At 54.1% G+C, this 24,576-nt stretch overlaps 2 protein-coding genes across 4 annotated transcripts; both read left to right on the top strand.

The window, feature by feature from the left end:
- The first annotated feature begins 23 nt into the window (after nucleotides 1–23).
- Nucleotides 24–9,016, top strand: AP2M1 (adaptor related protein complex 2 subunit mu 1). The gene is made up of 12 exons (XM_003412885.4): nucleotides 24–152; nucleotides 2,071–2,185; nucleotides 4,003–4,268; nucleotides 4,994–5,076; nucleotides 5,464–5,469; nucleotides 5,671–5,806; nucleotides 5,909–6,050; nucleotides 6,502–6,621; nucleotides 6,729–6,864; nucleotides 6,967–7,064; nucleotides 7,466–7,577; nucleotides 8,411–9,016. Exons 2-12 carry the CDS (start codon nucleotides 2,112–2,114, stop codon nucleotides 8,543–8,545), a joined length of 1,308 nt encoding a protein of 435 aa, XP_003412933.1. The 5' UTR covers nucleotides 24–152; nucleotides 2,071–2,111; the 3' UTR covers nucleotides 8,546–9,016.
- Nucleotides 9,017–10,595: 1,579 nt separating this feature from the next.
- On the top strand, nucleotides 10,596–23,039 carry ABCF3 (ATP binding cassette subfamily F member 3). 3 transcript variants are annotated; one of them, XM_010592814.3, is made up of 21 exons: nucleotides 10,596–10,771; nucleotides 10,994–11,153; nucleotides 11,260–11,339; nucleotides 11,829–11,875; nucleotides 12,092–12,189; nucleotides 12,285–12,407; nucleotides 12,559–12,825; nucleotides 13,112–13,192; nucleotides 13,280–13,339; nucleotides 13,439–13,495; nucleotides 13,608–13,630; nucleotides 13,741–13,796; nucleotides 13,908–14,108; nucleotides 14,198–14,274; nucleotides 15,225–15,269; nucleotides 15,348–15,480; nucleotides 16,751–16,839; nucleotides 16,946–17,037; nucleotides 17,202–17,334; nucleotides 17,458–17,545; nucleotides 17,720–21,790. In XM_010592814.3, the coding sequence occupies exons 1-21, from the start codon at nucleotides 10,699–10,701 to the stop codon at nucleotides 17,876–17,878; spliced, it is 2,142 nt and encodes a 713-aa protein (XP_010591116.1). In that variant the 5' UTR covers nucleotides 10,596–10,698; the 3' UTR covers nucleotides 17,879–21,790. The 3 variants fall into 3 exon arrangements, with proteins under 3 accessions (XP_010591116.1, XP_003413059.1, XP_023407296.2); XM_003413011.4 differs by having other exon boundaries at nucleotides 10,597–10,771; nucleotides 10,994–11,141; nucleotides 17,720–21,074; XM_023551528.2 differs by lacking the exons at nucleotides 10,596–10,771; nucleotides 11,260–11,339 and having other exon boundaries at nucleotides 11,129–11,153; nucleotides 17,720–23,039.
- The last annotated feature ends 1,537 nt before the right edge of the window (nucleotides 23,040–24,576 follow it).

Genomic DNA, 24,576 nt, shown 5'->3' with positions numbered 1-24,576 from the left:
CTCCGCGGGGCGGAGGTGACGCGCAAGCGCAGCTGAGGCCAGGGCGGGGCCGCGGCACTGCGGTGAAAGCCGAGGCAGCGGGCAGGCGAGCAGGGGGCGGGCGGACATCTTGGGATCCGGAGAGTGGAAGGACCGGGTGCTGCCGACACCAGGTGAGCTCGGGATCTGACCTTACCGGCGGGAGGAGGGCGCCGCGGGCCGTCTGCGCCGTCGCCCGGCTTTGCTCTTCCCCGGCCCGCACTCCGCGGAAAGCTGCCCACACCCGGGAGTGGCCTCAGCCTGCAGGCCCGGGGCGCGGCTGCAGGACGGGCGGGAGCGGTGGCCTCCACCTGACCCGCCTGGCGCCTGCCGGGACAGGGACCGAGCAGAAGCCGGGTAGAGCAGGACACCGCGCGGCGCTCCCCATCCCAGGATCGTGATCACCCCCTGCCCCTCGGTACCTTCTCCCAGCGCAAGGACAATTTCCCGGCTCCTAGGACAGTGACACCCCCTGTGCTGCCTCCTTGGACTGTGACAAGCCTCCCACCCCGCCGCACTCCCTTCTACCTGTTCAGCGACATCCCCAGCTTCTCGTCCTCAGACCTGTGACAGCCCCCGCACCCCGTGGCACCATCTTTTCCGCCGTGGCCCCCTCCCTAGGGCGAAAACACCACCACCCCCTCCATATCTCTGCACCTAAGCCCCAAAGCAAGCTCCAGCTCCCCGCATTGCCATTCACCACTGTCAGTCTCTCCCTGCCGGCCACCCTTCCCACCCCCAAGGCCTTGACCTTTTCCAGTCTCCAAAGTCTTTCTTCCCTGTGCCCCCACCAGCCCTGTTTGCTGCTGTGGGCTGCTGGAGTAGCCTGCCTGGGCTGTTGCTGCCAGCCTTTGCCCCTGACTAAATCTCCCGTTCCTGTCCCAGGCTCCACCTCTGTTTCTTTGTCGCCCGGAGCTACTTACCACTTCATACCCGTGAACTCTACTTCCATTTTGTGTTTCTCTCCCAGCCTCTTTGGGACTGAGGGATGGGATGTGGCCGCCACCCTGAGAAAGCCCTCACTGGTCCAGGAGACCTCCACAGCCGCAGTAAAAGGCTTTATTTTGCAGTTTAGAAAAGCCTGCTAAAGTCTCCGCTGTGAAATTAATACCAGGGCTAATCCAGGCAACCTAGAGCCAAATTAACCCTTTTCATCTCTCAGTCCAAATTCATTTGACCCAAATAACTTGGATAATTCAGGCATTTCTGATAGGCCTGCCCCTTGGTTATGGGCACTCAGGCCAGACGTGAGCTAGTTGGTGGGTCTGGAATCACTGAATTTCAGCTGGAAGGATCTCTTCATTTTATCACCCTACCCCGCGCCCCCCCCCCGCCCCGCCCTTATTTTTATTGCAGTCTAGAACTGAGAGGGAGCCTACCTTATTGAAAGTAGTTAGAAATAACTGTAACGAGCAGCTTGTGTCATTGAAGCAAAGTCTGCCAGGTCGGGGGCCTTTCTGGCCTGCTCTTTTGCCTGCTTATCTGACTGCCTGGGAGAGGCTGGAGCCACACTCCTGGCCCCAAACCAGGGCCAAAGGCCTCCCTTCCTTCCTCCTCTTTCCCCCACCCTGCACACCCTTTCTTGGAACGTTAAGGCTTCTGTGAATTAGAGATCCACGGTTCAGGCCCTGCCAGCGTCTCAGAGGGGTAGTGGAGCCTGAGCCCCAGGCCTGAGCCATCTGGACTAATTCCTGCTGCCATTCCAGCAGCTGCAGGCAGCCGGCCTTGCAGTGACTCACAGGCTGGAGCCTGAGTGAGTCTGCACAAGAGGGGGGCCGGAAAGGATCCTAGCTGGGCTCAGTGCTGGCAGGAGGGGAGGGGGCTACTCTGGGCCCAGCCCCAGAAGAGGGAGGGTCCGAATTGCCTTAGAATCCTGGGCCGTTCCAGTGTGGGATAAACAGGAACTGGAGGAGGCTGGCTGAGGGGAGGGGCATGCCTGGAAGGGCTGCAGGGTCACTTGCTGATGGGGTTGAGTTGGGGGAAAAAAACCCTTCGCAGGGCTGTGGGCAGGGGTTCTGAGGCCTTCCTGTACCCTGCCTCCCCCTGTCCTAGGTCTGTTCTAAGCAATGGGCTGCGGAGACTGAGCTGCCACCATGATTGGGGGGCTGTTCATCTATAATCACAAGGGGGAGGTGCTCATCTCCCGGGTCTACAGAGATGACATCGGGTGAGTGAGTCCCCTGGCTGAGCCAGCTGTGCCCCTGCCACCTGAGCCCCCCTCCCCAGCATGTGGGACCAGGTCTCTTCCCTCCGGAGGGTTGACTTGGGCCACCGCCTACCCTCACTGCATCCTGGAAGCTCAGCTAGTACAGCCTGGTTCCCCTTGGGTCTGGTGATGGTGGTGGGCCTGGCAGCTAGCTTGCAGGCCGCTGGGTGAGATTTGTAGGGTGGTGTGGCCTCCACAGGCTTCAGGGCTTCTGCCCTGCCTGCCTCCCTGTTTCCCTTAGTGACAGACCTGATTGCTGGAGGCAGTTGCTTTTGCCAAGCAGGTTGGTTCTTCCTTTGAGGAGAGGGATCAGTCTCCAATGGGTGGGGTCAGTGGCCAGGCTGGAGGTACTAATCTGTTCTAAGTTTTGTTCTTAGAAGCCCTTCTCATGTTGGGAGCCTTCCCTTGGGCTCTCTTGGAAGCCTCTCCAGGCTGCAGAATGCTCTTCCACCTCCCTTTCTCAAGTTAAATCAGGCTGCTGACTCACCTGATTTCAGTTCCGCTGGGCCATTTCTGGAAGAGAGCTTGTGGCAAGCCTGAGGCACTCACTCTAAGGTCTTTGCTGGAAGGAAGGATGGGAAGGCCATGCTGCCCTTTCTGGCTTGTCAGAGCAGACCCAGAACAGCTCCTTGTCCTGGGTCCCTCAGGTCTTAACAGGGATCTACAGCCTTACCTCTCCATCTGTTCCACCATGTCCACCACTTTTCTTCCCTGACTGAGGGGACATATTCTCACCTCGGCAGCTCTGATGAGATTAGGCTCCACTTGTTCTTGCTACCCCAGTTGGACCTGTTGCAGTGCTCCATGGCTCCCTGGCTGATGGGCTGGCCTGGCCACGGTGGCTGTTTGTCCACTGGCTAGTGCTGGGCATGAGAGTAGTGGCAGCGCCTGGCCTTCCTGAACCCCACTGGCTACTACCCCTGCCCCATCCTGCCCTGTTAAGCCAAGGCTGGGTCACCCCACCCTGCATGCTGGCTGTGCTCTCTGGCCTTGCTGTTGCGTGTCTGCTTCCACCTCACGGTGTGTGCTGCCTGCCTCAGTGTGTCATGTGTCTAATCCTCTCTCTCGTTGCTGTCACTTTCCTCTTCTGGCTGGCGTCATTTTTCTCATCCCATCTCATTGGCTGCCGTAGCAATAGGTAAGCGGCTTGTCAGGCTGCCACCCACGCACAGGTGGGTGGGGGGCCCTGCCCCCCATCTCCGTTCTCCCTCATCTTTTTTCTTTCCCTGAACTTGCCCTGGAATTGGATCCTGGACAAGAAGGGGTGGCACAGCTCCAGAACCCCTCAGCACTTCTCCCCCAAGAGTGTTTTCCCGAAGTCAGGCTGACTTTGTCTGACTCCAGGAGGAGCTGACCTCCCCACTGGTAGGATCACCAGCAGGAGGACTGGAGAAGTGGCAGGATCTTTCTCCTCTGGGCCTGGAACTTCCTGGGAAGCTAGTGAGGTGGCTAGGGAAATCGGGGCCAGGCCTGAGAGTCAGGGACATTCCTCCCTAAATCTGATGGCCCTCACTTTTGAGGTTAGATCCGCCCTCCTGTCACTGCCACTTGACTTCCCTGTTTCTCATGACCTTCAGGCACCAGCCCAGCTCTGGCCTTCCTCCCATGGCCACAGGGGGAGTCACAAGAGGGGAAGCACCCCAGTGGTTTGGGCTTGGGCTTATGGCGTGAGTGGCAGACTTCAGCACTGGAGGGTGGGGCTGGCAGTAGCTGTAGTCGGTCCCATGGTGTGAGCTGTGGCTAGTGTTGAGTAGCCTCTGTGCACCACTCTTCCTCAGGAGGAACGCAGTGGACGCCTTTCGGGTCAACGTCATCCACGCCCGGCAGCAGGTGCGCAGCCCTGTCACCAACATCGCTCGCACCAGCTTTTTCCATGTTAAGCGGTCCAACATCTGGCTGGCGGCGGTCACCAAGCAGAATGTCAATGCTGCCATGGTCTTTGAATTCCTCTATAAGATGTGTGACGTGATGGCGGCCTATTTCGGCAAGATCAGTGAAGAGAACATCAAGAACAATTTCGTGCTCATATATGAGCTGTTGGATGGTGAGGCTGGCAGGGCGGCAGGCCGAGGGTGGGGTGAACCTGACTGGGAATGGCCTGGAGGTGGGAGCAGGCCTGAGGCCCCAGTGCCTTCTGAACTTTCCTTCCTGAGTATCTGGTGTCTTGGGCTAGAGCCTCTGTGCCCCTCAGAAGGCCAGTCCAAATCCAGGTCTAAAAGCTGTTCTCGAGTGGAACACAGATACAGTCTAGGGGGGTGGGGGGAAGCAGTCTTGGTCTTCCAAGGAGCTAGACCTCCTGCAGTTAAGCAGACTTCGTCCTCTTACCTTTGGGGTTTGGGCCTTGGTTCACGTCCTCCCAGCTTCCCAACTCAACAGCTGCCTCAGAGCCCCGGAAGAGGGTGAGGTATTACAGGCCGCTGAGGGATGCACTGTTACTTCTGGTCCTCTGTAGAGTATAATGAAGTGTGAGTCCTTCCACCTGCCCAGCCATCTCTATTCCCTAGGGGCCCAGGGCCTTTGACCTCTCACCCACTGGCCATGTGGCTTTTCTGCCTATTTTCCCTTTCTGAAAAAATAATGACATTTTAGTTGTTTTCTTATGAAGCACAAATCCCAGAGTAAATGCTGGAAAGCTGGGAGACTTTCCTGCCCATGATCCCACCCTGTCCTTTGGAGCTATGCTGGCCAGGTCTGCCCAAGCCAGCGGAGGAGTTGGCATGAGGGAGTCTTCCACTTTTCCCAGTGGCTGATGGGTTCCTCCTTTTGCAGAGATCCTGGACTTTGGCTATCCACAGAACTCGGAGACAGGGGCACTGAAGACCTTCATCACTCAGCAGGGCATCAAAAGCCAGGTACTCGAGTTGTGCAGGCCACGACCAGGGTGAGCCCAGCCTCTTGCAGCCGGCTGCTCCCTGAGCCTGGTGCAGACTGACTCATGGGCCGGCCCCTAACAGGAAGCACTGGTCTGAGCCTGCTGCCACGACTGCAGGCCCCTGTGGTTCTCTGCCACCCAGGAGCAGCCGACTCAGCATCTCCTAATGGGAATTCAGCTGAGCAGTTTCCTGCTGCACTGGGGGAGGGGTCATGAGGCTCTGGAGGCCTGGCATTCCTCTGGAGTAGAGTGCGGGCCCTCTTCTAGGAGCCAAGCCTCAGATTTCCCCCTTCTTTTCTGCTGCCTCATCCCATCTGCGCTCCCCTGCTGTTTCCTGTGACTGCCTCCTTGGCCCTGTGGCCTCCAGCACCAGGTAAGCTGCTCCATCAGCTCCCACCCTTGCAGCCTGGCTCTGTTGCTCCTGGCCCTACTCCATGGGGCTCAGGAGGCGGGGAAGTTAGAGTACAGGGTGGGGACAAGAAGGGAGGGAGGATAAGGATAGAGTGGGGATAGAGGCGGGGTGATTGAAGGGGAGCCAGGGAAGCCATGGTGATCTGTTTCTGTCGCCACCCAGACAAAAGAAGAGCAGTCCCAGATCACTAGCCAGGTGACGGGGCAGATCGGCTGGCGGCGGGAGGGCATCAAGTATCGCCGGAATGAGCTTTTCCTGGACGTGCTGGAGAGCGTGAACCTGCTCATGTCTCCGCAGGGTGAGGGCACTCACGAGGAAGCTAAGGAGGGGCTGGGCAGGCTCCCGGTCCTGCCTCCCACCTGCTTGCCTCAGCGGCTTCCCTGTATCTGTCCGTGCCCAGGCCAGGTGCTGAGCGCCCATGTGTCGGGCCGGGTGGTGATGAAGAGCTACCTGAGCGGTATGCCCGAGTGCAAGTTTGGGATGAACGACAAGATTGTCATTGAGAAGCAGGGCAAGGGCGCAGCTGATGAAACAGGCAAGAGGTACGGGAGGCGGGGGGCTGATGGAGGGGTGGGCCTCAGGGCCAGTCGGGCCTGACCAACCACAGCAATGCCGGCGCCCTCTTCCCAAGGGGGTACTTGGCTGGCTGCTGCTGACGTCTGTGCTAACTGCCCTCAGAGAGCAGGCCCAATTGGTCACTAGGACCAAGGTCTCGTCTCTCCACTCTGATGGCCTCTACACAGGGTGCCAGAAACATCTGAATCCTTAGCAACAGGCGTCTCAGGAGAGGATGAGTTGGCACAGCTTCTATCTGTCCTTGACTCAGGCAGGGACCCCAGGGTCAGAAAGTTGCCTTCCTGAGCACATTCCATAGTCTGTGGTAGAAACCTTGGGGAGCTCTGGCAGCCTTTGGGGGCGGGGGGGGGGTCTCCCAGCCTGGCGCCTGCCGCTCTCCTGTGCCAACAAGGAGTTCCCTTCTGCCCTTGCTTGCAGTGGGAAGCAGTCAATTGCCATCGATGACTGCACCTTCCACCAGTGTGTGCGACTGAGCAAGTTTGACTCTGAACGCAGCATCAGCTTCATCCCGCCTGACGGAGAGTTTGAGCTCATGAGGTGCCCTGGGGTGTGAGGAGGAAGGGAGGGGGTGCCACCAGCCGAGAGGGAGGAGCAGGTTGGTGGGGAGGTCTGTGCTGTGCCAACCTGGCTCCCTGTCTCCAAAGGTATCGTACCACCAAGGACATCATCCTTCCTTTCCGGGTCATCCCGTTAGTGCGGGAAGTGGGGCGCACCAAGCTGGAGGTCAAGGTGGTCATCAAGTCCAACTTCAAGCCCTCATTACTGGCCCAAAAGATTGAGGTGAGGACAGGGGCTTGGGGAGGAGGAAGAATTTGTCTCTGGGAGTAAGGGTGGCTGACTTTGGGGCTTGACGGAGCTCCCTGACAAGTGTGCCGCTTCTAGGTGAGGATCCCAACCCCACTGAACACAAGCGGGGTGCAGGTGATCTGCATGAAGGGCAAGGCCAAGTACAAGGCCAGCGAGAACGCCATCGTGTGGAAGTGAGTCTTCGTGAGGCCACAGCAGGGCTCGAGACGCCTTAGCGTTACTCTCCTGTCACGTTCTGTCTTTTCTCTTCTGAGTGAGTGTGTGTGTGTGTGCATGTTGGCTTCTCCTCTAAGCCCTTACACATCTGCGTGAGCATGTACACACATGCATTCGTTTTGTCAAGATGCTTCACTGTTTCCCCACTCGCTCTTGTAATACTCTGGGAATAGACAGAGAGAGCAAGGAATAGCATGTGCACCTATCTAAGCTGCAGCCCACGGTGCTGGAGGAATGGCAGACCCAAGTCTGCATAGCAAGTGGTCAGACCACTTTTCCTCCCCACCCTTTCCCCCCGCCCCGGAAACTCCTTGAGGCTCTCAGGGGTACTTGCTGCCCATTGCCCCTGTGTTCCCAGGATCAAGCGAATGGCAGGCATGAAGGAATCGCAGATCAGTGCAGAGATTGAGCTTCTGCCCACCAACGACAAGAAGAAATGGGCTCGACCCCCCATTTCCATGAACTTTGAGGTACGGCAGAGGAGAGGCTTGTGGAGCCACAGTGGGGTGTGCTGGGAAAGATCTGAGAGGCCATTCAGATCCAACTCCTTTACCTTCCAGATGAGGAAACTGAAACCTAAACCAAAAAAAAAAACCAAACTTGTTGCCGTCGAGTCAATTCCAACTCATAGCGACCCTACAGGACAGAGTAGAACCGTCCCATAGAGTTTCCAAGGAGCGCCTGGTGGATTTGAACTGCCAACCTTTCGGTTAGCAGCTGTAGCTCTTAACCACTATGCCATCAGGGTTTCCACTTAAACCTAGAGAGCGTTGATGGCTGTGTAATTCACAGACCCATTTCTTGCTTGCCCTTTCAAGCCCCTTAATAGAAACTGCTGCTCACACTGACAAAAATCTGACTAGTCTTGATTTGTCGTTAAGCAGTTCTTTGGAAAAATTTAGATTTGAGTGCCAGGTAAGACAGTTTACTCACAGACAAGAAAATGGGGTGACTCTGCCTTGTGTGTGCTGGACATACACTTTTCCACCTGTTTAAGTCCATAACATTGAACGAGATACGTGTTCTGAAGCGATTCTCTAGTTACTGCCTCCTGCTGGTAAAAGGAATTGATTTAAGTTATCACAGGCAGGCCTAACTTCCAGCCCAAAATGATCGCTGGTTCCTCTTGTCCATGCTTTCTTCTTTAATGACCGCTTAGAGGCCCTCGCTACCCCAGCTTCTTTCAGGGCCCCTGCCATTTGAACACTTGTAGAGATGAGGTAGGCAGGGCCGTGGAACTTCCCAGAAGACAGTGGCTCTGAGAGGAAGGCCACATTCCTCATTGGAGCTGTCCCTTGCCCAGGTGCCATTCGCGCCCTCTGGCCTCAAGGTGCGCTACTTGAAGGTATTTGAACCGAAGCTGAACTACAGCGACCATGATGTCATCAAATGGGTGCGCTACATTGGCCGCAGCGGCATTTATGAGACCCGCTGCTAGCTGCCCTGTGGCAGCGAGTCCGCCTCCCCACCCACCCTCTTCCACAGGCCCGGGAATGCCTGGCTACCACGCATCAATGTCTTCTCTCCTGCTTTGCGCCTTTCCTTTGCACCAGCCCCCAAGTCTAGGTCTGGACCAGCCCCATCACGAGTGGCACTGGTGGAGCCATCCCTGGACTCCCTGGGCAGGGGGTTTCCAGGGTGCCTGCTCCTCCATTCAATTTGTCCTGGCCCAGTGCCAGGCTCTGTTGTGAGTTCTGTGACCAAAGCCAGGTGGGCCCCCTCCCCTTCTGTCCCCTGTGGCCTCATCTCTCTGGAGTGGGAGGGTTGCCTGCCCCTCACCTCGGAGCTACCCAAAGGCCAGTAACAGATCCCCAGCCCTCAGTCCCTACTCTGCTTTGGGATAGTGTGAGCTTCATTTTGTACACGTGTGACTTTGTCCAGTTACAAACCCAATAAACTCTAGAGTGGAGCTGTTGGCTAAGTGTTGATGTGGTAGCTGCGTCAGGACGGGGGACAGGTGGGATTGCTCTTCCCATTTTCTTACACTGCTTTGGGTAGAGTTTTCTATTCTGGCTTCTCAAGGCTCCTTGTTTGTCTCAACTGCTAAGCTCCTCCTGGGCCATCCAAGCCCTTACCCTCAGAGGTGTTGACCCCAAGCCTCCTAGTTCCTCTAAGAAGAAAACAGCCTCAAGGGCAAGCTGCCCCATCTGGTCCTAGTTCCCTGGGTTAGAGATTTCTCCCCGGGTTCACTCAGACTTAGGCAAGGATTTTCTATAATTAGGGAGATAAGCAAGGGTTTACCTTTGGTATTTCGAGCCATCTGAGAAATTGATCTCTTCCTCCTTTTCCCATTTACCTTGGCTTCTCAAACCATGGTGGGTGGGTAGTAAAAGGAAAGATCTGATTCTCCAGGCCTACTTCCACCCTCCCTCCAAAGAATCCTGTGGTGAGCTTTTCCCTGAAGGGACTGTCCCACACCCTGCTGGTGTGTTGGGGCAGATGGGTAAGAGGACAGATTTGCCCTGGTCAGATTTCCCATGCCTGGTTTCAGCCTTTTTCAACCTAAAAATCTAAACAATCTCAAACAGAAGCAGAATATAATGAACTCCCATGCCCCAGTACGAGCTTCAACAATGACCAACTCAAGACCAGTTCCTTAATATCACAGGCAGTCTGTCCACACTTAATCCAATCGTTCTATAAATTTTCTGACAACTTGTATCTGGATCCAAACAAGGTTCACCCGTTGTGGTTAACGCTTCTCCTTGAATCTCATAACCGATAGGTATCCCTCAACCTTCCCCCCCTTGCAATTTTGTTGAGGAAATGGGATGGTTTTTCTTGTAGTTTGTCAGAATTTTGCCGATTGATCCCTGTGATGTCACTGTACATGTTCCTCTTTCCCTGTAAAAGGTTATCAGACCTAGAAGCTCGGTAGCTTTAATTTAAAATAAGCGATTGATTCCTCACGATGGCAGTGCTTGATCCAAGAGCCTCGCCGGGGATGTCGTCGGTCTGGTTTTCTGGCCCTTCAGCGGGGAGTGGGGCTGGGCCGGCGGGCGGCGGCCGGCGGGGCTGAGCGCAGGGCCCGGGGGCCCAAACGAGACCGGCAGTCGTACGGAACAAGGCAGGAGGCTGCTTCTGAGGGCGCGAGGACGAGCGTGACTCAGCGACACTTTCGGCGGCTCCAAATGTACCCGCTGAACGCGGGGCGGCAGACGCGCCTCAATGAACGCATAAAACTCAGCGTGGCCAATTGGCTATCAACTGCGCGTCTCGAAGCCGGGAGCCTCCCACCCGCGGCCCGCTGGCGACTCAAGCCCCGACAAACCCCGAGTTCCCGTGCCCCACCGCGACCCAAGCGCCACCTCCCAGAAGGCAGCTAGACTGCACATGTGGCTGGTCTTTCATTGGAAAAGGTGTCGCGCAAGCGCACAGCTAGGATCCTTCGGGCAGACGCCGAGCGGCGCCTGCGCACCGTTCCTCCAGCCCCGTTTGCCCCGCCCATCGTGCTGCTCGCATTCGGCTCCTTTCTTACGTCACCGAGGTGCATGCGCCTTGGAAGGAGGGACGCGCTTTCAGGGGAAGGGCCGGGGACGGACCTTGGCCGAGGCCTCACCGAGACTGCGCGGACGGGAGCCCCCCAGGAACATGGCGACTTGCGCTGAAATCCTGCGGAGCGAGTTCCCCGAAATTGACGGACAGGTCTTTGATTACGTGACGGGTGAGTCGAACCGAGTCAGCGGGCCGGGAAGGCAGAAGTGGAGGTGGGGGGTGAGGCTGAGGGAGGGCAGTGCCGGGATCGCCGCCGGGTCTCTCTTCTGCGTGACTTCTTGTCCCGAGGCCGCTTGGGTCGAGAGCCGGGACTGGGGCCGCGGTTCGGGGACTAAACCCGTCTGTACGCCCCCGACCCGTTCTCTTTCTCGTCCTGCCACGCCCGGCCCAGGCGTTCTGCACAGCGGCAGCGCCGACTTCGAGTCTGTGGATGACCTGGTGGAAGCAGTGGGGGAACTGTTGCAGGAGGTGTCCGCGGACAGCAAGGATGACGCGGGCATCAGGGCCGTGTGCCAGCGCATGTACAACACTCTGCGCCTGTATGTGCCCGGGTACGGGGGTGTCGGGGGCCGAGACGAGCGGTGGGGAAAGAGGGTCTGATGGCCGTGAGCGTTTTCCTCATCTCCTCACTGTGCGGCTTCTGTCTCTACCCTCAAGCGCTGAGCCACAGAGCCAGGGAAACAGCCAGGTGTTGCTGGACGCCCCCATCCAGCTGTCAAAGATAACAGAGAACTACGGTGAGAGTGAAGGAAGGTTGATATAGCTGCTTCTCTGTCCTTTTCTCAGCCTGTACCCCTTCCCTGCCAGCCTCCTGCCCCCCAGAACTCAGCACCCCAGCCTTTTCCACAGGACAAGATTGTAGAAGCTATTTGATACCTTTACTAAGGACAAAACCCAAGATGAAAGGAGTAGAGTTAGAGTTTTCTAAGCTCATGGGTGTGGCAGGAACCATATGGACCTTGCACAGCTGGACATACTTAGGTTCACTCTCTAGTTTTCCAAGTTACTAACCAACTGCATCATCATGTAAGAGTTACTTATGTGTTCTAGCCTTTATATCTTTATTTATGGGGTTTTTTTTTGAAGTAGGAAGAAGACGATAGCTATCTATCCCCAGGTTTGTAAAGCTCCCCTGAAAGTGTCTGTGCTCGGTTCATATTAGTCACTCAAAATGTTAGTTTCTCTTCTCTCAGAAAGAAGGTGACTGCTTTTCTTATCATTTACAGAGTATGACACCAAACTTCCAGGACTGCTAAAGAGGGAACAGTCCTCGGTGAGGAGGAGGAAAAGGAGGGGGCTGAGTGTGGTGGGGGATGGCTGTCTCTGAATGCGGGAGTGTCTTTCTGGGGGATTTCAGATTATGTCTTTCTCTGAGTCTTTGAGACTGTTCGTCATACGTAGTTTGAGAGGCGTTACCTGGAGTTATTTTCTCTCAGACTCCTTTCTGACCCCGTACCCTGGGGTGAGATGGTTGTGTTTGAACCCTTAGACAGTGAATGCAAAGAAGCTAGAGAAGGCTGAGGCTCGACTGAAGGCTAAGCAGGAGAAGCGCTCAGAGAAGGACACGCTCAAGTCCAGCAACCCTTTGTGAGTCTTGGAAAAGCGGGCTCAGAACAGAAGCAAGCAGAGTCTCCGTGGGGTGGTTGGGAGTGCTAAAAGTCATCCATTTCTCCCTTTCAAAGAGTCTTGGAAGAGGCATCAGCCAGCCAGGCAGGCAGCAGAAAAGAGAGTCGGTTGGAATCATCTGGCAAGAACAAATCCTATGATGTGCGAATCGAGAATTTTGATGTGTCTTTTGGAGATAGGTGAGGACGTGGCAGCGGGGGTAGCATTCTTTTTCCAGTTAAAGGAGAACTTGGAGGGGCGACGTGGGGCTAACCCTGTGTCAGGTCTGTTTTTAAGCTTGCGGTGCACCTGTCTCTGGACACCGTTGTCTTTCTCCCTCCACTCCTGCAGAGTACTGCTGACTGGCGCAGATGTGAATCTGGCGTGGGGCCGCCGCTACGGGTTGGTGGGGCGGAATGGCCTAGGGAAGACGACGCTGCTGAAGATGCTGGCCACCCGGAGCCTGCGGGTTCCAGCCCACATCTCCCTGCTGCATGTGGAGCAGGAGGTTGCTGGCGACGACACCCCCGCCCTGCAGAGCGTACTGGAGAGTGACACTGTGCGAGAGGACCTCCTCTGTCAGGAGCAGGAGCTCAGTGCCCGGATTGCCTCCGGCAGGTGAGGACTACAGCGTGGAGAATGACTGGCTGCAGCCGTCCATCACTGAGTGTCACAGCCCATAAGTCTCATGCCAGCTCTAGTAAGTGGCAGAGCTGGAACGTGACACTGTGGGATTCTACAGCCCTGTCCCTTCCACAGTGGCAACTGCCCTCACTATCTAGGGCAAGCTCTCCAGCCACAAGCCAGCCAGCGGCCTGCCACCCGGTTGTATAGGCTCCTTAACATCTTTCTAGAATGCCCCCTCCAACTGATTGCTGTCCCCTTCTCCTGTCCCTGCCCCCAGGGCGGAAGGTTCAGAAGCTGCGCAGCTGGTGGAAATCTATGCCAAATTGGAGGAGATTGAGGCTGACAAGGCTCCTGCCAGGTATTGGCCTCCTGCCCCCCACCTTCAGATTTCCCCTTTCCTTTCTGCTGCCTGCCTTGACTGCAAATTTCATTTCTTCACTCCTAGGGCGTCCGTCATTCTTGCTGGGCTTGGCTTTACCCCTCAAATGCAGCAGCAGCCCACCCGGTGAGTGGCCCCTGCCATTCTTGGCTCTGAACACTGTCAGCTCCGCCCATACCTGCCCTGGCGAGCCCCTACCCCTGATGTGGCCTTGTCTTTCTTTAGGGAGTTCTCGGGTGGCTGGAGGATGAGGTTGGCCCTGGCCCGGGCCCTATTTGCTAGGTGAGTCTCATGGGCCTGTGTCCTAGCCCCATGAAGGATGCGCCTTGCCTGTTGGGAGGCAGCAGGGAGTCACTGACCTGAAGCCTCATGCCTATGTTCTTGTTTTTCACAGGCCGGATCTTCTGCTGTTGGATGGTGAGTCTGAAATGGGCTCCCTGACTTGGGATGGGGAGGCGTGGTAGTCTCCAGGCCCTTGGTTCTCTAGTTTTCAGTTCCGCACATGTGGTCTCTCACTTCTTTTCCAGAACCCACAAACATGCTGGATATCAGGGCCATCCTGTGGCTGGAGAATTACCTGCAGGTGAGTGCCCACGGGGCAAGCAGGCCTGGGGCAAGTCTGCCACCACGTCATCTGTGGGGCTGTGGGCTGAGTGCCCTCCCCAACTGGGCCTGCCGTCCTGTGACCCCTCAGACGTGGCCTTCCACAATCCTGGTGGTCTCTCACGACCGCAACTTCCTGAACGCCATTGCCACCGACATCATCCACCTGCACAGCCAGCGGCTGGATGGCTACCGGGGAGACTTTGAGACCTTCATGAAGAGCAAGCAGGAGCGGCTGCTCAGCCAGCAGCGGGAATACGAGGCACAGCAACAGTACCGCCAGCACATACAGGTGTGGGGCAGGAGGGCCGGGGCTCCCGCCCCTCAGGTGTGGGAACTGGCGGTGCAGCACCTAACCAGCCCCGTACTCCCCCACTGCAGGTGTTCATCGACCGGTTTCGCTACAACGCCAACAGGGCCTCCCAAGTGCAGAGCAAACTCAAGATGCTGGAGAAGCTGTGAGTGCCCTGTCCTGGGCCAGGCCCTGATCCCTCTACTGCTTCACTTCTGCCCTGGTTTTAGAGGCCACCCCTTGTCTTCCTGTTCCGGGTCTCTCCTTTGCTAGAAGCCAACTTTACCTTCATTTTGTGCAGCAAAGCAGAATATTCTATTGCTCTTGGAGATAATTCTTACTCCCATCCTAGACAACCATTAATTTAATTATGTGTTTTTGCAGGTTTGCTTACTGTGGACCTTTAATACAAACGGGGTCGTACAACATGTGGTCTTCTGTATCTGGCTTCTTTTGCTTAGCGTGGTGTTTTCAAGGCTCATCCGTGTTGTAGTGTGTCAGTACGTCACTCCTTTTTACAACCAAATAATACTGCTTAGTGTGGATGTACCACACTGTGCTTATCCATTCGTCAGCTGATGAACATGCAGGTGTTTTTCCTTTTTGGCTGTTGTGAACAGTGCTGCCGTGAGCATCGTGTACAGGTTTTTTATGGACATGTTTTCAGCTGTTTCAGTTATAGATCCAGAAGTGGAATTGTTGGCTCCTATGGTAACTGTATGTTAAGTTTTTGAGGAACTGCCAAGCTGTTTTCCAGAGTGGCCGTACCATTTTCCATCCCCACCCTCCATTCTGGAAGGTGAAGTGGTATCTCATTGTGATTTTGATTTGCATTTCACTAATGACCTTGCACCCTAGGGGTTTAACCTTAAAGCGATCTTTCTAGAGGTGCCGATGGGGGAGCTTGAAAATCTTAAAGATAGAAAACTCTGACGTGGAAACTTTCATGAGATGTTAAAGGATGATCTTGTGTTTCAGCGCATAACAAACTAGACAAACTTACTCTAAAATAAGAATGTCATTTGGCAGTAACGCCTCAAGTTTTTTCAATGTGCAGTAACTACGAATAAAGGTACCTTTAAAGTTTCACATCCAGTCCCTCATCTCCCCCCTCAGGCCAGAGCTGAAGCCCGTGGACAAGGAGTCGGAGGTGGTACTGAGGTGAGCGCTGGGCTGAGGGGCTGGCCAGGGGGGCTTACCCCTGGCCCTCCCCATGCTCCTCACCCCTGCCTTCTGCAGGTTCCCTGATGGGTTTGAGAAGTTCTCCCCACCAGTCCTGCAGCTGGATGAAGTGGATTTCTACTACGATCCTAAGCACCTCATCTTTAGTCATCTCTCCGTCTCTGCTGATCTTGAGTCCCGCATCTGTGTGGTAGGATTGCCATTCCTCTCTCTCTCTTCCCTGTGGTGGGACTCTCCTTCCACACCAGGCGGAGTGGATTGGCCCCAGATCCGGGGATTCAAAGGGAAGAGGTCCACTCCAGGAGGCCTGGGCCACAGACTTTGCTTGTGCTGTCTGTCCACTAACCCTACAGGGACACTTCTGCAGAGAGGAAAGTTGATGTGTGGCGTTTTGTTCATACTTAGTAGCGGGACTTTCCCTTAGTGGTCTCAACTCTCGAGTTCTTTCAAACCACATGACACAGAGGAGAGAGCATGGGCTCTGGGGTCAGGCTTCGGATCCTGGCTCTGCCATTCATGGCTTGGTCACTGTCTTGGTCACCTAGTGCTGCTATAACAAATACCACCAGTGGCAGCTTTAACAAGCGGTTTATTTTCTCATCTTTTAGAAGGGTAGAAGCCCAAATCCAGGATTCTGGGTCTGGGGGAAAGGTCTGTGCCTCTTCTGAGCTTCAGCTCCTGGGCGACTTTCTGTGGCTTGGCATGTGTCTTCCCCTATCTGTGCTTTTTGCTTGCTTGTTTAATCTCTTCTATATTTCAAAACAGAGCCATGTAAGACACACTGTACCTAATACTGCTCTCGTTAACATAATAGAGAAGACCCATAATTTAATCCGTAACACTAATTAAGAAGTTTCCTCACCCTTAAAACGGACGTAATCTCTACAGTCATAGGAACCTTAGATCCCCAGCACTTAGTAGGCACCTAACTCTTGGTTCCTGTTATATCTTCACTTCCTCATTTGTTTTCCTCTACAAAATCAAAAACCAAACCTGTTGCCTTCGAGTTGATTCCGACTCATAGTGACTCTATAGGACAGAGTAGCACTGCCCCATAGGGTTTTCAAGGAGCAGCTGGTGGATTCAAACCACTGACCTTTTGATTAGCAGCCAGAGCTCTTAACCACTGTGCCACCACAGCTCCTTTTCCTCTATAAAACACCAAGAAGCTAAATTCTTTGCCATTGAGTCAAATCTGACTCTTAGCAGCCCTATAGGACAAAATAGAACTGCCCCATAGAGTTTCCAAGGAGCACCTGGTGGATTCGAACTGCCGACCTTTTGGTTAGCAGTGGTAACATTTAACCACTATGCCGCCAAGGTCTTCATTTTTCCTCCATAGTTTCTTTAAGGTACTTTTTAGCTGTTGAAGGACTCATTATGACTACCTGGGGCCCATCTTATCATCCCCTTTGTGTCCCGTGTGCTCCTCGAGGTCCTCATGTTTCTTCTTCTTACAGGTCGGGGAGAACGGGACTGGGAAGTCCACCATGCTGAAGCTGCTCATGGGGGACCTGGCACCTGTTCAGGGCATCAGACATGCTCACAGGTAAGGCCCATCCCAGCACACCCCGGGCAGACACACTTGTACCCACTCACTGTGGCTCCACTCCTTTATGGCCTGCAGTCTTCTACCCCCTCGTTTCTGCCTGCAGAAATCTGAAGATTGGCTACTTCAGCCAGCACCACGTGGAGCAGCTGGACCTGAATATCAGCGCCGTAGAGCTGCTGGCCCGGAAGTTTCCTGGTGCGTTAGGGATCGGGGCCGAGCCTGCAGCCAGGCCTGCTAGGGGTGGGTGCTGAGTAGCCAGCCTGAGTCTAGGTTAAGGACAAGGGCATCTGCCGGTGGGGCAGGAGGACGAAGGGAGCTGGGCCAGGAGCCCACTGATGGGATGGGGTCTGCCTTTCCAGGGCGGCCGGAGGAGGAGTATCGTCACCAGCTGGGCCGCTACGGCATCTCTGGAGAGCTAGCCACGCGCCCTGTTGCCAGCTTGTCTGGGGGCCAGAAGAGCCGGGTGGCCTTTGCTCAGATGACCATGCCCTGGTGAGGCCTCCCTTTCTAGAGCTCTTCCCCTCCCAACAGAAGATGACCCTGCCCCCTGCTTCAAAGTTAGAGAGGCTCAATTTCTGCCACCACCCCTATAACATTCTGGGTTCTGCCTTCCAGCCCCAACTTCTACATTCTGGATGAACCCACAAACCACCTGGACATGGAGACAATCGAGGCTCTGGGCCGCGCTCTCAACAGCTTCAGGGTGAGTGTGCCTTCATGCCGACCACCCCCAAGGCCGAGCTTCCCTCTCGGGGCCCCTGAGCGCCTCCCTGGTCTCCTGTCTTTCAGGGTGAGTGTGCCTTCTCGCCAACAACCCCTCAGGCTGAGCTTCCCCCTCGGGGGCCCCTGAGTGCCTCCCCGATCTCCTCCCTTACAGGGTGGCGTGATCCTGGTCTCCCACGATGAGCGCTTTATCCAGCTGGTGTGCAAGGAGCTGTGGGTTTGTGGAGGCGGTGGCGTCATCCGGGTCGATGGGGGCTTTGACCAGTACCGCGCCCTTCTCCAGGAGCAGTTCCGGCGCGAGGGCGTCCTCTAGGGCCACCAGGTTGAAGACTCTGCCCAGGACGTGGACTGGTGTCTTAGACCCCTGGGCCACCGCATAGGCAGCTGCAGGCCACGGACTTCCCCTGACTTGGGGACAGCCTTATTCCCAGATCGCCTTTTGACTGGAGCATTCTCTCCACAACCCAGGGAGCCCCATGCAAATGTCTGTGGGGACTGGTCTCCCAGGGGCAAGGGTGGGGGGCTCTAACTGGGCCCTGAGTGGCTGCTGTGTAAATTAAATCCCCCCTTGTGTCTCCCTCGCCTTGTCCCTGCTCCCTGGGCGGGGCTGCAGTTGGCCCACTGGTGGGGGGGGAGGTGGGCTTTCAGACTCTGGATTTCCCTTGTTGGTCACCCAGGGTGCAGTAGCACCAGCCTTGCCCCTGGGAGAAGGCCTCATCGGGGCTGCCCTGGGGTGGCTGACCTGGTGGAATGGAGGGACTCAGCCTTAGTGAAGGGGTCTTAGTCCTGCTGCTTGCAGGGTTGGACTGACCTGCCGCCCGGCCTCAGACACCGTTTGCTGGCTGCTTTCTCCACTGGTCTCTGGCCCAGGCTCGCCTCGCCTCTCTAGACTGAATCCTCAAGGCTAAAGAGAAACCGTCTTTGCCCTCATTTTGCTTGGGTGGTTTCTTGCCCTTTTCCCTCTGGCCATGGGTGGGGCCTGGGGGTGTGGGGAATTGAGAGGAGTTGGGAAGGGTCTAGTGGGAAGAAACCGAACACTTTTGTTTTCAAATTAAGCTTTCTTTTAGAGGAAGGGGAGAAGTTTGATGGAGGTGATGCTTTATAAAGGTCATTTTTGGAGGACTCGCTGTACGTAGTCGTTACACAGAAGACGCTAAGGGAAAGAGACTGCTTTGCCTCAGTGACGACAGAAACCACGTTCGTCAGAAGGAACTTGCTGGCTTCGTGGGATGGTAGTCGCAAAGCTTGTCTACAGCGTCTTCACGCTGAGCCGCTGAGGGCATTGTGGCGTAGCTAGCTGGGGGCGAGAACCCTGTTTGGGGGTAGAGGAGAGCAGTGACAGGAAGGCTCTGGATTTACTGCAGAGCAGCGTCGATGGACTGCTGAAGCTGGCAGAAAGGCCATGAATCTGCCTGGTCCCTTAGCCTCCCTCCCTGGGAAATCCAGAGTGGCTCTTCTTCCAGCCTGCCTGTGGCCATATGCATGTTCAGCACTCCTGAGAGCTCTCAGCCCACCCTCCAACCTCAGGCCTGCAGGTGGGAGAGCCAGGGAGCCATCTGCCACAGGATGTGGGCCTGTTTGCCAGGCTTTCGGCCCCTCTGCGCCTCACCAGCTCATGAACCTCTATGGGAGCTCTCTGGCTCCTTGGAGGCCCTGGAGACACAGCTGAAGGGCTCTGGGACACAGCCTCTGCCCCTTGGGAGGTGGCGCTGTGTGCTGTGAGCACTGGAGTTGGGTCTAAGATCAAATCCTGGTTCAATTACTAGTAATAGATGGGACTACCTGGCTGCCCCCAAGAAATCAGTTCAGCCCTCTGAACATCTCTGACCCAGTATTCTTATAGGATTGTTGTGAGGATTCGCTCACGAACTTATAATACATCAGCACTGGCGTGTGATTCCCATGTGTCCAGTCTGTGACCGGAAAGACCACCAGACAGGAAATGAGGCTTTCTCTGGGTGTTTACAGAGGGCAGACCAGTTTGGGCTCACGAAGAAAAAAAAAAATTATTTTTAATTGTATTTTAGATGGAAGTCTACAGAGCAAACTAGTTTCTCATTAACAATACACATATTGTTTTGTGACACCCGTTGCCAGTCTTAGAACATGTAAACACTCTCCCTTCTTGACCTTGGGTTCCCCATTACCAGCTTTTCTGTCCCTTCCTGCTCTCCCGTCCTTGCCCCTTGGCTGGTGTGTCCGTTTAGTCTCATTTTGTTTTATGGGCCTCTCTAATCGACTCGACAGCACTGGGTTGTTTGTTTTTTTTTTAATCTTTGGTTGAAAGGTAAACCTCAGGAGAGACTTCAGTACTGAGCTAAAAGGGTATCCGGGGGCCATACTCGGGGTTTCCCCAGTCTCTGTCAGGCCAGCAGGTCTGCCCCTTTTTGTGTGTGAGTTAGGATTTTGTTCTACATATTTTTCCAGCTCTGTCCAGGACCCTCTATTGTGATCCCTGTCAGAGCAGTCAGTGGTGGTAGCCGGGCACCATCTAGTTGTGCTGGACTCAGTCTGGTGGAGGCTGTGGCAGTTGTGGTCCATTAGTCCTTTGGACTAAGTTTTCCCTTGTATCTTTGGTTTTCTTTGCTCCAAACCAGTGGAGTATCTTAGATGGCTGCTTTGCTTTTAAAACCCCAGACGCTACTCACCAAAGTAGAACGTAGAACATTTTCTTTATAAACTCTGTTATGCCAGTTGAGCTAGATGTTCCCTGAGACCGTGGTCCCCACAGCCCTCAGCCCAGTAATTTGGTCCCTCAGGGAGTTTGAATGTGTCTGTGGAGCTTCCACGACCTTGCTTTGGACAAGTTGTGCTGACTATCAGGAAGAAAAACACTTAACAGCTCAGACTACTTTCGGAAGTGAGCTCCGAGTCACTGGGACTCTGGAGAAGGGACCTCTCTGGGGGAGGAGTCAGCGCCAGGTGGCCTCCAGGTTGGCTTCAATTTTACGATTCCCTGAAAGAAGTGTGAAGAGCCTGTGTCTGTGCCAGTAGGAGCCTACGCTGTGGGGCTTTAGGCTTTAGGAAGGTGGGGTGAGTGAGGTTCAGCAGCTGAGAATGACCCCACAATGGACATGTGAGGTGAACTTTTGGAAGAACGTTAGGGAGGGGAGTTGGCCGCAGGAGATGGTCATCTTGAGGAATGGACAAATGGGGGTGATGCCAGCCAGCTCTGTTCCAGAAGGCCCAGAGGAGAGGAGTGGATGGGTGGGGAGCTGCCCTTGTTGGCTACAGATTGCCCATTACAGCAGCCACCTGCTTCACACCACGGAGAGCCCCTAACCCCAACCAGCTGTGGAGGCTGCCGGCCAAATTACAGGCCTTTAAACTGTGTCTTCATGGAAATCCGGCCTCCCTGCTTCTGCCCTGACTGCCCTCACCAACGCCTTCTCAGGCAACCTGGCTGGTCTCAGCAGGAGGCAGAGTGCAGGAGCGCAGAAGGGGTCCCGGGTCTCTGAACCCCAGCCTACAGAGGTACTCAAAGATGCCAGTCAGGGTTTGTTTTTTTTTTTTAGTAGTAGTACTATGTTAGATTTGTTGGATGTAGACAATGCTTTGCCAAGCTCTCTGATTTTCAGGCAACTTGTATTGTGAAGTAGTGTGAAGTAGTGGAGAAAGTGGCATCTACCCTCACAGGCCTGTCGTTTTGGAATGTAAAACATCCTGTTAAGCTACTCTTCAGGAATCCATGAAGCCTGGGTCTGGTCCACCCACTGAAGCAAACCAAACAACATGCCCGTCATTATCAGCACCACGGCTCTGCATCAGGCAAGCATGGCACACTGGCTGTCAGCCTCCGGGCAATCCCAGTGGGCAGGCGGATGGATCCAGACTGTGGAGAGCTTTCGTGACCTGGCTGATGAGCCTGTAGGGGTCCCTGGACAAGGAGTGATAAGGCTCCCCTCAATCCCACCCCCTCATCTGGGCTTCCATTGCACTTTGTGCTTGTTCCATCAGAGCGTCTATGCTGTGTGGAACATGAAGCTTGCAGTCCTCACTTTGTGTTCACGTGCTTGTAGGCCAGACCATGGCGCATTCATCTTTACATCTTCTGTGACTGTCACAGATTGGTTTTGGTTCCCTGGACAGCAGCCCTGAGGCAGGACATTTGTTAAGGGGTGCTCCTGAGATCAACACCTGTGGAATGAAGGGCAGGAAGCAGGGTAGGTAGAGGGAGAGGTTAAGCAGCAGAGCAGGCCAGTGAGAGCCTCAGTCAAGGCAGCTGGGCTGGGCTGGCCCTAACAGAAAGGTTGGAGGTTTAAATCCACTAGCCCCTCTTTGGAAACTGTATGGGGCAGTTTTACCCTGTCCTATAGGGTCACTATGAGTCACTATGAGTCAAAGTCAACTCAATGGCAATGGTTTTTTTTTATATATATATATATATCATGCATTGGAGCCCTGGTGGTGGAGGGGTTAAGTGTTTGGCTGCTAACCAAAAGGTTAACAGTTCGAATCCACGAGCTGCTCCTTGGAAACCGTATGGGGCAGTTCAACCCTATCTTATAGTGTCACTGTGAGTTGAAGTTGACTGGATGGCAACAGGTTTGGGATTTTTTTTTAATGTTATTGTGCATTAGGCTCTGTTGTAAGTGCCTCACCTGTACTAACTCAGCCCTGTGGCGTGGGCACTATCCCCACCTTATAGATGAGGAAACAGAGCTTGTATAGTTAGTGGGTGGCAGGGCTGGCGTTCAAGGCCAGACAGTCTGGCTCTAGAACGCATTCCTCAGCTAGCTCACTGTACTGCCACAAGTCTAGCGGGAGTTTGTTCATTCCATCACTTAAAAAACACCCCTAATTACACGGAGGGATTTGGATTATTTCTCTCGGAACAGCGTGTTGATAAGTGCCTGGCACCATGGCTGACACCCACGAGGCAGGCATCCAGTGGATGGGTGTTCATTACATAAATGATCCCAGAAGCCTAGGGTACTGTTAGGTGCTGGGAATTAGCCCAGCTCTACCACTAATGACATCTTGGGCAAATTCCTCCATTGCTCCTGGGTGAATTGTCCTTATCTGTAAAACGGGCATCATGCAGTTTGTCTTGCCTGCTGCTTCGGGTAGCTGGAAGGATTAGATGTGTACGCAGAGTAAAATTTCTTGTAAGCTGTTAAGTGCTATGGATCCAAAAAGGGTCACTTCGTGGGAGGAGGGATGGGAGCAGCAGCCTGGAGCTGCCTCAGGAGACAGACAGACACATGCCTACATCATGGAGGCCATTGTCAAAATGGTCACACTAGGGGGCCACCCCACAGCCTCCCACATCTGCTGAACCAGTTGCCAGGCAGCAAGACTGTAGAAACGCAGCGCAAGACTGCCTGGCACCAGCTGAGCTGTGTGGGGCAAGGCAGGAATCACCGTGCAATTTAAGCCCATTCTAATAATATCTATAGGTAATGCCCCACCGGTAATTCTAGGTTTCTGTTTTCTTCATGTTAAATAAATGGGTGGTTTGAAAGTGATTTCTGCTTTATTATATGTAGAGCGACCTGCGAAACTCTAAATTAGCATTAAAAATAAATATTTGCCAACCCATACCACCACACGTTTAGCACTGAGGGATGCTTTCATAGATGTTCCCTGTGGTCTCGTCTTCCCAAAAATCTCGTGTATAAAAATCTTCGCATTTCACAGAAGATGAGCTTGAGGCAGAAAGATGTTAAGTGTCTTGAGTAGGTTCAGATGCCTCCATGAGCGCATGGGGCAGAAACCCCGGTTTCTGGGTCCCCAGCCTTCTCACATCCACAGACCGGACGCTCTCAACTTTGTTCCACAGCTAGTCGTAGCCTGGGTGACATCCTCACGTCACACATGCCCATGAGCACACCCAGCATCTTGTGCCCCTCTGCCCCTTCCCTGTTGTAGTTAGGTGCCGTAGATTCTGCCTCATAGTGACCGTATATGAGAGTAGAGCTGCCCCCATAGGGTTTCCTAGGCTGTAATCTTTATAGCAGCAGATCACCAGGTCTTTTCTCCCATGGAGCCCCTAGTGGGTTTGAACCACCGACCTTTCGGTTAGCAGCCTAGCACTTAACCATTTTGCTACCAGGGCTCCTTACTCTGTCCCTTCACGGAAGTATTTTGAACAGGGAGTAAGGGAAAGTGACAGTGAATCTGATTTGATTTTTTTTTTTTAACTTGTAAATTAGGGAACCAGCTCTAGAGTCAGAAAGAACTGCATTTGAGTCTGGATTCTATCATCTAATAGCTGTGTGATCCACTTAGCACCTCAGTTTCCTAATCTGTAAAATGGGAATAATAAGGATCTTTACATTGTGGGTTTGTGCTCAATATTAAATAATACAAGCAGAGATCTCAGCATGGTTTTAATGGGTCCGTATATGTTAGCCATTATGATGGTTGTTAGTATTTGTTGTAGCCCTCGCTACTTTATCGATTTTTAATGAGATATTCTTTATGACAGCCTGTGGCTGAGAGCTGCTGTGTTTAGTCATTGGTGCTTCAGCCAAAATGGTACCTTTGCCTCTTTGTGTCCTTCGGGCCAGAAATTCCCACCCCTTCTTGGGTCCTGTTTCCACTGCAAAAATATTTTCTTCTGATTCTTCTACAACCCACACAGCACTCCCATGCCCCTCTAGCTCTTTCTGTATGTTCTATGCTCCATCTGTCCCAACACTCAATATTTGCTCTAGGGTAGTGACTTTCCCTCAGTGGAGGCATCCAGGTCTTTCTTGACTGCGAGGGACCATAGGAGTAGTCATTCTGAACACTCTCACCACCACGAGCAAAGTATGGCACAGCTAGAACTGGGGAGTAGAGAACCAATGAATTGTAGTTGAGAGGTAGAAGTCACTCAAGAGATTGTAAATTGTGGCTTGGTGGGGTTTGTGTGTCAGGTTTGGGGGGCATTTAAGAAGCATCAGGTTGACAAAGGCACAACAAGACAAGAACACATGAAATATGATTTGACTCCAGAATGCCGGAATCCTGCAATAGAGAGGAGAACAGAGCGAGAATGGAACATGGGGTCTAGGAAGAAGGTAT

Source organism: Loxodonta africana, chromosome 1 (assembly GCF_030014295.1).
Source record: "Loxodonta africana isolate mLoxAfr1 chromosome 1, mLoxAfr1.hap2, whole genome shotgun sequence".
In the NCBI taxonomy this organism is placed as follows: Eukaryota; Metazoa; Chordata; class Mammalia; order Proboscidea; family Elephantidae; genus Loxodonta; species Loxodonta africana.
Note: the sequence above shows the minus strand (reverse complement) of the source record. Positions and strands in the feature narration are given on the sequence as shown.